This window comes from Actinia tenebrosa, unplaced genomic scaffold (genome assembly GCF_029948245.1).
Source record: "Actinia tenebrosa isolate PJP-AT-01 unplaced genomic scaffold, QUT_ActTen_1.0 PGA_scaffold12__29_contigs__length_12842862, whole genome shotgun sequence".
In the NCBI taxonomy this organism is placed as follows: Eukaryota; Metazoa; Cnidaria; class Anthozoa; order Actiniaria; family Actiniidae; genus Actinia; species Actinia tenebrosa.
The window spans coordinates 8,620,772-8,633,926 of NW_028292572.1; the positions used below are offsets into that span (position 1 = coordinate 8,620,772).

At 35.3% G+C, this 13,155-nt stretch overlaps 2 protein-coding genes across 3 annotated transcripts; one reads left to right on the plus strand and one right to left on the minus strand.

Annotated features, from left to right (window-relative positions):
* The first annotated feature begins 202 nt into the window (after positions 1–202).
* LOC116291823 (uncharacterized) lies at positions 203–8,338 on the plus strand. 2 transcript variants are annotated; one of them, XM_031699072.2, is made up of 8 exons: positions 203–390; positions 1,020–1,256; positions 1,416–1,534; positions 1,923–2,084; positions 2,422–2,574; positions 3,527–3,808; positions 4,096–4,207; positions 5,067–8,338. In XM_031699072.2, exons 2-8 carry the CDS (start codon positions 1,034–1,036, stop codon positions 6,503–6,505), a joined length of 2,490 nt encoding a protein of 829 aa, XP_031554932.2. In that variant the 5' UTR covers positions 203–390; positions 1,020–1,033; the 3' UTR covers positions 6,506–8,338. The 2 variants fall into 2 exon arrangements, with proteins under 2 accessions (XP_031554932.2, XP_031555008.2); XM_031699148.2 differs by lacking the exon at positions 203–390 and adding an exon at positions 494–736.
* On the minus strand, positions 7,331–12,895 carry LOC116291981 (syntaxin-18). Its single transcript, XM_031699249.2, has 11 exons — positions 12,673–12,895; positions 12,413–12,480; positions 12,072–12,184; positions 11,654–11,731; positions 11,474–11,540; positions 11,043–11,140; positions 10,482–10,558; positions 10,343–10,401; positions 9,699–9,768; positions 9,514–9,594; positions 7,331–8,909 (listed from the first exon to the last, which is right to left on the minus strand). Exons 1-11 carry the CDS (start codon positions 12,820–12,822, stop codon positions 8,817–8,819), a joined length of 954 nt encoding a protein of 317 aa, XP_031555109.1. The 5' UTR covers positions 12,823–12,895; the 3' UTR covers positions 7,331–8,816.
* Positions 12,896–13,155: the final 260 nt, after the last annotated feature.

A 13,155-nucleotide genomic window follows, 5' to 3' on the forward strand; every position in this document is an offset into this window, starting at 1 on the left:
CATAAAAACGTGGATAATAGGAATAGCTGTAGATAACTACATTTTGGACAAATTTTCCCATCCCTTTCTTTTGTAATAGGGAATTTTAGTAAAATATATTTTCGGAGAAAGAGCATTTAGCAGAAGTAGTGGAATGGGCTCCCTGTGCACCCACAGTGCACCAGGAAGCGAAGTGGAATATATTTTGACTTCCGCAAAGTAGTTGACAAACAAATTAATCTTATGCCATTTAGAATTGAATTTTGAAAGCGAAAATGAAAGTATTAACTCAAGAATACTGCTATATTCCTTTGCAGCTACGCTGAGTATACATTCTTTAGTCCTACTTCAATGATTACTTCGCTAATTTGGGATTTTTAAAGGTTAATCGAAGGGGATTTTTTGCAGAAGGTGAGCTCTTAATTGTGCAGTCTTGCAAAAAATATGAAGATATTTATATTTCACGTTCTTATCTCATGACGTAAAACATATCTCGATCTTGTAAGGATGAATGACTCCCTTGAAACATCCACAGTTAAGAACGTCATTTATGTGGTTAATTCTTTCCTTTAATATTTCGTTTTGGGGCTTCCGTGCGTTGCTCTATGCTGGTACGGATGTGTCTTTTTTCTCGCAATTTGTGACCAAAGCCTTTGCATAATAATATCCTCCGTATTACGTACCAACTAATGTGGCATTAAAAATCGTCGTTATGAATACTAAAGCTCGTTGACCACTTCTTCTAGAGGCATATAAGGTAAATAATGGACAACTGATAAAATACATGTCCGATTAAGGCTATAATAATTTTGATGAGTCAATTAAACTGTCACATAACATTTGCAACAAAAAGAAAACGTCATAAAAAATTGAATTTAGGACTGGAATATTTTGAAATATATAGGTACGAGAAATTTGATGATCCATCTATTAATTAGATTAGTTTTCAGTATGTTTACATAAGTGAAATTTAATCATAGGAGTATATGATTTAAGTATATACTGTAGCTACGTTCATGTATTTAATTTCCGCATTTTAGAAATCTGTGAAGTGATGCACGTATACTTAAAGAATGGAAATCAAAGGCGCTGGTTGACAGATGTACATTTAAAGGATGGCTTCTGCCCATGTATTGGGGAACAGAATAATACTCTTTCATACCCTGAAGTGGCTCGCATGGAACCTGCAATATGGTGTAAAGTTCTGGTATTAGAGTCAGTATCTATTGACTGTGATCAAAGGATAGTTAGTTGGTCCACTGAAAGCAATGAGGAAGGTAAGCCAACAAGGCTAAGATTTGACCAGATAAGTTCCAATTCTGGACAGACATCATCCAATGTCCATTTTTTAAGCCCTGGTGGTAGTAGAGGGGTTGGGGTTCAAGTGGAATTTTGTTTGTGCTAAGTAGTGGTCAACTGTTTCATTTCTACTGCAGATGAAAGAAATGGTCAAAACCAATACTGCATCAATGAAGAGTGCTCAGGTTATGATGCTGAAGATGAGCTGTTTGATTTGGCAAGGAGTGTCATCAACAAATCAACCCAAGAAACAAGGGTACGATATTGTTTAGCAATTAAGTCCTCTAACCCAAATGGGCTATCACATTGACTCATAGGCCATTGTTGTGAGAGGACTATTTGTTTTAGTTAAATATAACTAGACGGTCCAATATTAGATGCAAACAACTTTTGAATAAAAGTTAAATTTGAAGTTTTGGTTTTTAAAGCCGACACTAGTTGGATTTGACTTAATTATATTAGTCAGCATTACTCATGGTTTAACTACTTTAGTACAAGCATTCTTTGGTTACTACCCTACTATCAATGGTCATCATAGCCTTTATGAAAGCTAGCAGATGCCATAACTCACAGCTGAATCAGCTACTGAAGCTGCTTTAAGAGTTAATTTACACTTTTATTGTTTTTCCTCATGCCATATATAGGAGTCTGAAAATGATTCGCTGAGTATCCTTAGGATGCTTCACTGCTTTGTTTTGCCGAAAGTAACGTTGTACAAAACTGATGTGGAAAAAGTTGAATTGGCTAAGGTTATGCAGATACATTATATTGAAGCCCTGGATGCCAAAATTAAGCAACACTGCATGGTATGTACCATCTGACTACATGGGACTGTCTTTTTTATCTCAGAGGGGGAAGGTAGTGAATGGCAGCAGGAGATGTGAGATGTGCTATATGATTAATTGATTAATTATTTTGTACTTGAAAATGTTCACTTAAAGCTATAAAACCAATAATTTCTTTAGAAAAAAAATCAAGATTTAAGCAGCTGGCAGCATTTATGGCACATATTGTTCATACATTAAACAGCTTTGAAAAACTGAAAATATTCAAGCTTTATTCTCAAGCCTAACTATCTGACCAGTACAGTCAATGATCTGTTTAAAAAAAGCGATATCTGATGGATTTCAATTTTCAATTTAGAATCTTGATGTAATCCAAGAAGAGTTGGATGTACAACGAGAAAACTTTCTCCCAAGTCTTGAGGACATGATCAAAGATAAACTGTGTTCCCGAATGTTTGTTGATTTACTGCTGGAGGATATACAACACGAGGAAAAGAAAACTAGAAAACAGGTATCTTTTAGTATTATATGTCTGCATCACCAAATGGGTAATCATGTACTTTCTGGCCAGACGATACATTTAGGTGTACTGTCACCCAACTGCCGGCCAACCCCGGGGGGGGGGGGGGGTACTCCCCTATATTCACTATACAGGTACGTGCTGCCAAAGAGAGTATGGTTTTCAGCGATTCGACTCTAGCTGGAACAGGGTAAATAAGATCATGCTTGTTCTGGAACAGGGTATATGAAATCACCCTCTCTCTTCTCTGGAACAGGGAATTTATTTTTGCAATACCAGAACAGGGTATGGTTTTCAGCAATCTTGCTCTGAAACAAGGTATGAATTTCATCGATTTTACTCTGGAACAGGGTCAGGGTTCAGTGGGCTCAGCAGCACATCCCTACCCTAAAATGGCAAGAGTACCCCCGCCCCGGGCAGCCAACATACAGTTGACACTTGACCAACACTGTGACTGTAAACCAGCGTGTGTCAGCTGGGCATAAAGTACATAATTGACCCTTATCATGCTAGAGTGACATTATGAGATAATGGATTTATTGGAAAAAGGAGTTATTATTATTAAATTTGTCATTGATAATAGTAGAACTGCATAGTTTCATACAATCATGTAAAGATTGCCCTTAAAAAGACAAAGATATTAACTTTTCAAACTAAGTATTTTTACAAAGAAATGTATGTCAGTAATGCAGCGCATGCGTTAACAGCATCATTATCAGGCTAGACACATAATCTTAGATTTAACGATTCATATCTTTGTTATCTTAAGGGCAATCTTTACGAAACTTTGAATTTTTACCATATCAATGTGGCAAATTTCATAGTAAACTCCTTTTTCTGATAAATCAAATCTTATAATGTTATGCTACCATGATAAGGGTCAATAAATTATTACCCTGCAAATGACTGTCTGCCTGTTGAACCATAACATAATTTCCTTTAGATGGACATTGCCCAAAATGAAGTTGAGATTGCCAAGCAACGGTTAGAAGTTAACCATAGCACAGATTCCAGAGGGCAACTTTATCAAGCAAGAGAAAGCAGGAATTTTCTACATAATAAACTCGAACTACTTGTGACTTCCAGAGAAGTGTTAGTGAATGTTAAAGATGAGATATCTGATGAACAGGAAGTGCAAGGATGTCGTATTATAGATGACTATATGGAAAAAAGGGAGGCTGTACAGCAAATGAAAGAGGATCGAAGCAAATATGTTCAGCAGAAGGTATAGCAAGTTGATTTATGATGTAAAAAAGTACTCTAAAAGTAAGGCAACAAAATCGTGCAACATTATTTAATTGCAAATTGCAGAGGAAACGTTGCTCATATTACTACTCCATGTGCAACAAATGTTGCAAGGAGTAGCAAGTTTCTACTTGGTGCAATACTGTAAGAGCAACATTAGCTCTGCAACATGCTTGGCAAGTTGCTCGATTTTGTTACCCGACTGTAATTGCACCTTTATCCAATTTAAAAATTATTAGAATTATTAGATGTGTTTGTTTATTACAGAATTGTGCATTAAGTGTGCGTGAAATGTTAGATGAAATTCTGCACGACCTGAACACACAAGGGTTTGCTGAAGCTAATGATACTGATTTACAAGGAGCAAGAGCAACTGATGGTAAGAAATCCATTCAGAAATAAAATATAAAATATATGTAGATTTACTATTATTTACTATATTTGCTATTATTTACATTTTTATTATTCCTCTGTTCCTCATATGGTTTTAAATATTAAGGGGGTTGGAAGCTTAGATAAAAGGCTCAAAATCATGTTACAAAGCTCCCAGAATAGTAGTGTAAAAATGGTGAAACTCCCCTTAGGACGTTCATGGACAAAAGATCCAATCGTCAGATTTTTTAAAAATTTTGCTTTATGAAAGAACATCATGCTAGGAGTAAAATAAGCAAATAAAAAACAGGGGTCCCCAACTTCGGTTAGACTTCAGAATACTTGGAAGCTCACCCTTTTTACGGTACAAACGTGCGAACCATGTAAACATGGAAAGCTGTCAAAAATAAGTACAGGTAATATTTTAATGAAAAAATAAATTGGTTGTTCCCATTTTTCACAGAAGACTACTGTAGAAAATAACCAAATGACTAGTTAGCATTTGAAATTTGTGTTAAAAATCAGAAATATAAAATGTTATTGTGCTATAATTATGGACTTGAAGCCATTGCATTAGGTAAAATTATATTCCAATGAACATACGCAAAATATGTAATTTTGATTTGGTCATCACCATGAGCGCCCACACTAAATTCATGCATAGAAAGGATGTGCACCAACAATGCCATTGAACATCCTTAAAGGTATAAGCTCAAAGTTTGCATGTAGTTTGCTTTTTTTGGCCACAAAATCCATAACCTCTGTTCTCCATCCCTTCCTCAGCTGCACCATAAAAAATACCTGGTCATTTATAACTGATGTAGTTAATTTCACATTTTCATTATGGTATTCTGGTTTCTTGACAGTTCTTCAAAATTCATGGTATCATCCAGAGTGGCAGAAGCTGAGCGAGAGAGTTGCAACAATCGTCTACAACCCTGACCACCCAGTAGGGGCTTCATTTGAGAGTTTCTGTTCCGAAATAAGCAGGATGTGTGAAGAACTCATTGGTTTGGGTAAACTGAGTGATGATTCTTGTCTGATGGACTATGATATCAACCATTTTAGTTTAGATGTAACAGAGGATCAACTCGGAGGGAGCAACAGTAGATGCAGTTTGAATGATTTTATGGTGGAGTCTTATCGACATAGACTTGGTGAAATCAAAAAAATTATCTTTGCCCACTTAAAAAAAATTACAGAGCTCCTTGCTGAACAATTCAACAGCCGAGATATGATGTTTCAAAATAAAGTGAGACTTGCATACGAGCATTGCTTCTATGAAAAAGAGCATCAATACATTGAGTGTGTTTATGAACTCGCACATCACGAGCATGTTGCAAATCTAGAAACTGACATTAAAAGATTGAAGAAACTCCCAATCAAGCTCTTAGACTTGCAAATGAAAGATGAATGGTGGCATGAGATTTTCGAGCAAAGAGCCAAAATCGAGGAACTATCTTCACAAGTTGTCAGGCTTGAAAATGGCACTTCTGAATCTGAAACGTCGGATGAAAGTTACGAAGGGGAAGATGACCTAGATGGCCTCAATGTTGATTTACCATTTGGAATAACCTCATTCAATGTCAATAACCGCAAAGAACAACTGTCAGATTGCATCAGTGTCAGAAGCTTTTTCATCAACACTGTCAGAGAACGTTCAAAAACATTTAATGTTGATTTCTCTAGTGATGAGTCAGATGATGACAAAGAAGATGGACCCGTTAACTCCAAACCACGTCCTATGTCTTGTGGTAATTATTTAAGTACCAGCGCTCCTCAGAATTCGAAAGTGTCACTCAGTGATCTGATAGATAAGTGGGACTCTAAAGAAAAACCAACAAGAGATTCTATCAAGCAAAGGCAATCAAAAAGTCAGAATCAAATAAACTGTTCTGAAAAGAGCCAAAGCCCCACTCTAGAACTCCAGAAAGATGACACATTTGAGTACCACTTTGGCCCTGCATTGCAGAACATGAAGGATGTATTTAAGGCCACAAGCCCAGTTTCAAAACTCAAGTGTCTAACTGCATCTCTGAGAAAAATTGCTGACAAGGTATCTGAGTTGCGTTCACGTGAGGGTAAAGATAGCTTTTCCACAGCTGTGACTGCTGAGGATCTCTTGCCACTTTTGGTTCTTATAATGCTTCAATTAGAGCCTTATGAGGTTGCAACATTGTGGCCACAGTTAGCTATGCTAGAGGACCTAATGGCACCTTTTCTTAATTCTGGATGCCATGGTTGGGCCTTGGTGGAGTTCCAGATAGCTCAGCGAATCCTCGCAGACCTATGTTCTAAATTTTAGTGCATCACTCTTGTTTGGGATCCCAAACAGTAGCCTCCTGAGCAGACATTTTTGGTGTCTGTCACTCAACAATTCTCTCCTTCTGCTCAAATAAGCAGACATCCGTGGGGAGGGAAACATTGTATGACAGACATTAAGAACATTAACATACTAGGATGCTACCCAAACAGTCAATAACTCTTAATTTCACGGACTCAACAGCTCTCTTTAAAGTGTATATCAAGGAATAAATTATATTTTCAAAATCACATATGTGAACAGTGTTGATGAAAAGGTAAATTATACACCGTGAAAAGATGAAAAAACTTACTGACGTTTTGGACGCTAGTCCTTCGTCGGAGTAAAAGAGAAAGAAGTGACTTTTTCATCTTTTCACGGTGTATAATTTACCTTTTCATCATTACTGTTTCATTAGAAACACCGACGCAGCTCACACTAGTTTTTAGCTAGTTATATCTTCTTGTGAACAGTGTTGTTGTATGGTTGCAATATTTTTGTATGTTTGACTTCTCTTTTCAGAGATATAAACATTTGAAATATAAATTTTTTAATGACGTATATTGCAGAATGTGTTACAATTTGCAGTGTAATTTACAACAAAGTGTTCTAAAGTGAAATAACATAAAAGTGTACAAAACCATATATTTCAGATATAAGGACGATTTGCAAACAAAACAAAAAAACCAACAGTACTTACCACAACAGCATTTTTGTATAATAAATTAGTCTTGAATTTACGTCATCTCATTTGCATATTGATATTTCAAATGTTTATATCTCTGAAAAGAAAATTCCACGTACAAAAATACTGCAACCACACTACTACACTGTTCACATTTCGTGATTTATTTGAAACATTTTCTTGGTATACACAGTAATTAAATAAATACATTGTACGTTTTAATTGTAGACTTGGACTCAAACTAAGAGCCCATTTGCAAATTATGATAACTTTATTTTACTACTGCTACCAAATTGCTTTGCAAATTTCTTTTCTTGTTCAAGTTAAGTATTTCCTCATGAGAATAGTAAGGCAATTGTTGCTAATTCACGTTTAAACCAAAGAAAGTGTGCAAGGGATTGTGGTAGTGGTAGTAAATGTTATTATCAAACTCATGAATAATTCATGAGGAAAATACAACAGAAATCACAACCGTGAAGAGTGTTGTAAATCTGATACAAAACTGTGTTCATTTGCATAAACATTAAGTTGGATTTTCTTGGACAAATTCACTTTAAGTTTGAAAATTTTAGTGAAACACAAAGGAACTAACCAGTAGACGTTTGATAAGTCATATACAGTATTCGTGTCCGTGTTGTATCAGATATACAATCACTCGGCTACGCCTCATGGTTGTATATCCGATACAATGCGGCCACTCATACTGTATAAATTACTAATAACTTTATAGTGTAATTATGTAAAATTTGATAATTCTTTAATTACCCAATGTTATCATTTGACATTCTTCAAGCACAATAAAATGGCCATTATATGCCATTAATATCATACATGTATCATATCATACCAGCATAAAGATTTTGTAATTATTAATATTATAGGTGGAATTATAAATTATGAAATTATATTATGAAACAATATATTGTTTACACTCTATTGAATATTCTTGCTTGCACGAGGGATGTCCAGGGCTGGCCGGCACCAGACATGTGTGGCTTGTATCTAATATTTGTCATACCAACCAATTTTTTTCTACGGTTTCTATAGAGTAAATACCTCACACATAAATTTGTAAATTAAATTATAAAATTCATAACGAAGTGTAGTCCGTAGAATTAATATTCACCAATAAAAAAATACCAATTTTGCAATACATTATTTTTCTTAATTTCTAAAACCCTTCTGAAGTAGTTCATTCTTTACTTTACCGTTGGTATTTGTAAATGTTCTGATTCTAAAACGAGGTTAGCCCCAGTAAGTGAATGAGTCTGTAATCAAGGAACATACTGGTATCGTATGCAGACAAATGAGTTCAAATACCATCCAAGACTCAGAATTTTTACTGAATCTTTCAATTTGCAGCTGCATAAGTTGCTTCAAATATTCTGCAAGGATCAGCTCAATTTGATACATTTCAACCACAGTACAAATATATATTTCATATATATTCTCATACACACATATATAATTTTTATGTAGCCAAATAAGAAAATTCTTTATAGAACTGCGTTTTGTTATGGACCTGGAAGTAGTTTTTCCATACGAGTAACGTCACTTAAAACTCTATGGCATAGATTATTATTCTGATTTTAAATTGTGATAAGTATATCTGTTATACAATGAACACTCTCAGCTGTACCAGTCCAGGAAGAGGAGGCTGAACGAGCACATGACCAGGAAGAACAATATCCATACACGAAAACTTGCATTATTCTTTATTGCCTGAAGAATACATTTAGTGGATTAAGAAATGTTTATTATTCTTATGTCCATTTAACCCTAATTGCAAGAACGTTGTCATATAAAAAAAAACAAAAAAGCTAATTAATAACCATATTTTTCTATAAAAATAATGTTTTGGTATACACCTACTTGCAAGAACGTTCTCATACAAAAACTGAACATTAGTGATTTAGTGGGATAGGAATTGTATTAAAAAACAAAAGAAGATCACTGAAGCTGAACTTTTTCTTTTGTCTTTTAATGTATTCCTTTCTCACTAAATTACTAATGTTCTAATATCGTATGACAACCTTCTTGCAAGTAGGTGTATACCAACTAGGTAATAATAATGTAACAATAATAATGTTACTTTAATTTGTTTCCATATCCACTTAATTTTTCAATTATTTCTGTCCTTGCTAATCAATTTCATAAATTCATAATGTTATTTTGAAATACAAATTAATAGAAGGTGCCAAACCAGTGAGTTATTCTTAAGGAGTAATAGTCATGAAATTAGTTGAAGGCACTTTCAACAAATACAAAACCACAGGGTTCCCACCCCATGAATACTCAGTCTACTGAGCCTGGTAGTCATAGTTACCTCTCTTATTTGCTCATTGCCAGTTTTTACATCTTCAGTTGTCGCAGCAGCAGTAGTATGTATTCTCTCAATCTGACCAGCCTAAAAGTAATATATAAAAAATCCTAAATCACTGCCACTGTCAAAGTATAAGATGTTTTGAATGTTGAATTGTACAAGTACAGTATTTTGGTTTCTTAACTTACCTGGTGCAAAACCTTCTCAGAAAATATATCTTGTAATCTAGATATTTCCACGACTCTTCCTTCTATTTGTCTACAAAATAAGTGTGGTATATTAATAGGACCTGGTCTAAAAAAACGGGGGGGAGGGGGGACAGTTGGTAAAACTCATGCTTTCAGAAAATACCCATAAGGGAAAGTTCATTTTTAATATGTCGAGGGAAGGGTGATTTGGTGGGGGAAGTTGGGGGGGGGGGGGGGGGGGGTGAATGAAGATATGTGGAGGCGTACTGAATGTTTTTGGGACATGAAGGGGGGCTCTAAAAATTTGTCATGCACACAAGGGTGCTTGGGGGAGTGGGGCTCTCGATTTGAATTTGAAAATTTTCATGGGTTGTTTGGGGAGACTTTTTAAATTAAGTTAAATTAAGTTAAGTCCTAAAAGGGGGTCTATGAAAAATAAGGATTTTTGGGGAAAATCTTCATTCTCCCCCCCCCCCCCCCCCTCCCCCTCCGGCATGCTAAATTAACTATCCCTAAATCCCACAATTGTAGGTTGTATGCTGTATGCCATTTCATGATCAGCTGCCTCCTTTTCACACCCCCTCCCCCTGTGGTGGAAATATTGGGTAGAGAACACAGGCATCCCAATAACCTTTGATCCTTACCTGACTTCATCCACTAGGCTGTTCATTTCTTCAAACAGTTTCTTGTTTTCTTGTTCAAACTGTCATGAAAAGGAAAAGATAAAATTATTTTAATTCTAATATACTGATCCAAAAGTACCAAATTTGTTTCTATTATTACCATTTGAACTTCATCAGGTAAAAGTTCTTCATCCTCATCAATGGGTGGTTGGAAGTCATTAAAAGCCTTTTGTCTGTCTAAAAAAACACAAAGTAATAACTTACTGATATGATATTGAACTAAATGGTTTGCCATTACTAGGCATAGTTCCAGAAAATGCAGAATATCATTTCTCACCCACCCCCCCCCCCCTCCTCCCACTTACTAAATTCAGTTTACTCCCACCCATCCACTAAGTTCAGCTTATTTTATTTTATTTTTGTGATTTTGCTCACTGGCTGGTGCTGCACAATAGGAATCAGGGTCCCCTTCGAGGTACATTGCAACAATTTCCAAACCCGTAAAATCCCACAATCAACCCATTAAGAAATCATTAGTAAAGGCCAGACAACGAGGGTGTTCACTTGCAGGGTTTCTTTACATCCTCAGGGGTTCTTTTATGTCCCTCCGTTGCAGGGTAAGGTAGTGTGGAGAGACAGGACCGCCTTTTAGTGTGGTCATCTGAGCCACCTTCATAGTAAGTTAGAAATAACAATATTACTGTATAGCTTAGTGAAATACCTTCACTAATTGATTCAGTGTTTCCATCATCTTCTTGTTCTAACCCACTCATGAGAAGATCAGATTTTCGTTTTGCATTGTCAGGTTGTAACCTTGATCTGAGGTAGAAAAACAAATAACTGAAAAAGTAGGCTTTCCATAAAATAATAAGAACATGATTCAGGCTTGTTTATACATTATCAACAGAAAGAAAAAACACTATGACAATTATTTACAGCCCAATGCACAAAAGTATAACCACATATAATGTATTCACTGGCTTTTTCCTACAAAATAAGCATTTGCAAGTCTTATTTGGAAAAAACAGCTTTGCTTTGCATTGGAATATGTCGTTTTAATATACAGAACCTGTACATAGAAGTATGCTAATGCAATAAATGTGGTCATACTTTTATGCATTGCACTGTATTACACAGAAATAGATGACTCACATTCTTTTCTTGTCAACTACCCTTTTGATGCGTATTGCCCTTTGCTCACTGTAGAGCTTACAAACAACTATAGAAAAAATGATAAAAAAAGACAACTAGTATTAACCAAATCAGTCACACCAAATATTAAAGCAAAAACTATATCATTTTTAAATTTATTAATTTAATGACATGGTTTACCTTTTAAATATCCCTCTAACAATTCTATAACTGCATCCCTGTGTGTTTTGACCTGTTCAGGACCACCTAGGTTTGATGCTAACACGAAAAATATTTAAAATGCCATTATATTTATTGTATTTCATTTCTATTCATTCAATCATTTATCCATTTGTCAAACCACCTGTCCATCTATCCAGTCAGTCAGTCAGTCAGTCAGTCAGTCAGTCAGTCAGTCAGTCAGTCAGTCAGTCAGTCAGTCAGTCAGTCAAGTCAGTCAGTCAGTCAGTCAGTCAGTCAAGTCAGTCAGTCAGTCAGTCAGTCAGTCAGTCAGTCAGTCAGTCAGTCAGCCAGCCAGCCAGCCAGCCAGCCAGCCAGTTATTCAAATCATTAATTTATTATTTTAGTGATCATTATATGAGTATCCTACTTAACATACCTTCATTTTTAAGACCTTGTATTGAAGCATTGCATGTTCTCATAAACGTTTCTGCATCTTTGTCAATCTGATCTCGTTCTGCATCAGTCATGCTTGACATTTCATTTAACGAACTTCAAGAGAAAAAGCAATATTATTGCTTTTGGTGTTGTGTTGTCTTGTCAAAACTATTCCAGAAAAATTGAGCTTGTATTTTCAATCGTTTTTTGGTGGTGATGAGGTGTTTTTAGAGGTTCTTTTGCAGTTTTGCAATGTTGTGTACCCCCCGGCCCAAATGTACCTCACTTGAATACTTAGCTTGTGCGTGCACTGAGTTTGTATTTCACGACATCTTTCATTACCTTGCAGCATCAATGTAATCCTTACGGTGCTCCATGAGAAAATCTCTCAGTTTTCTAATATTCACAAGCTGTAAAATAAATTAAGCTTAATGAATGTAAAGAGAGAGAGAGAGAATATTGATATGATGTAAAAGAAAGCTGTCTATATATACTATATAAGGCAATGTAAAATGAATTATTCTGTCCTTTCTATCAATCAAATAAAATATAAATAATAAATAATTTGTACAATATAACTAAATATGGAAAAAAAATCTTACCACATCTTTTGCTCGTTTACCAAACTCAGTTCCCATTGATTTTCGACTCGTCAAAATTGAATTTCCTTTATCATTGTCCTTGACTCCGAGTGCTTTATTCCTCGTACGAATAGTCTTCACACTTGCCTTAAACAGCACAGTCCTATCCATATTCTTTTAAGCTCCCTAGCCACAAAACTACTAAAAAAGTTTGGACAACGTAGAATTCACCACGTAACCTTGTCAGCCATCTTGCATATTATGAAGTCAAAACTATCTTGATGGGAGGGGAGATATGAATTTGCAATTCAAATAAAATCTAAACAAAACTTTAAAATGTATTTTTCTTTATATAATCTTAATCATTACGAAAGCCACTAAAATTTGCTTATCCTTTTTGCAAATTAAGGGAATTAAATTTAATTTCGTTATTTTATAATATATATTTTAGAAATAACTATTTCTACCTCTCCTCCCCTAAACTTTATTTCGACACTATTGACT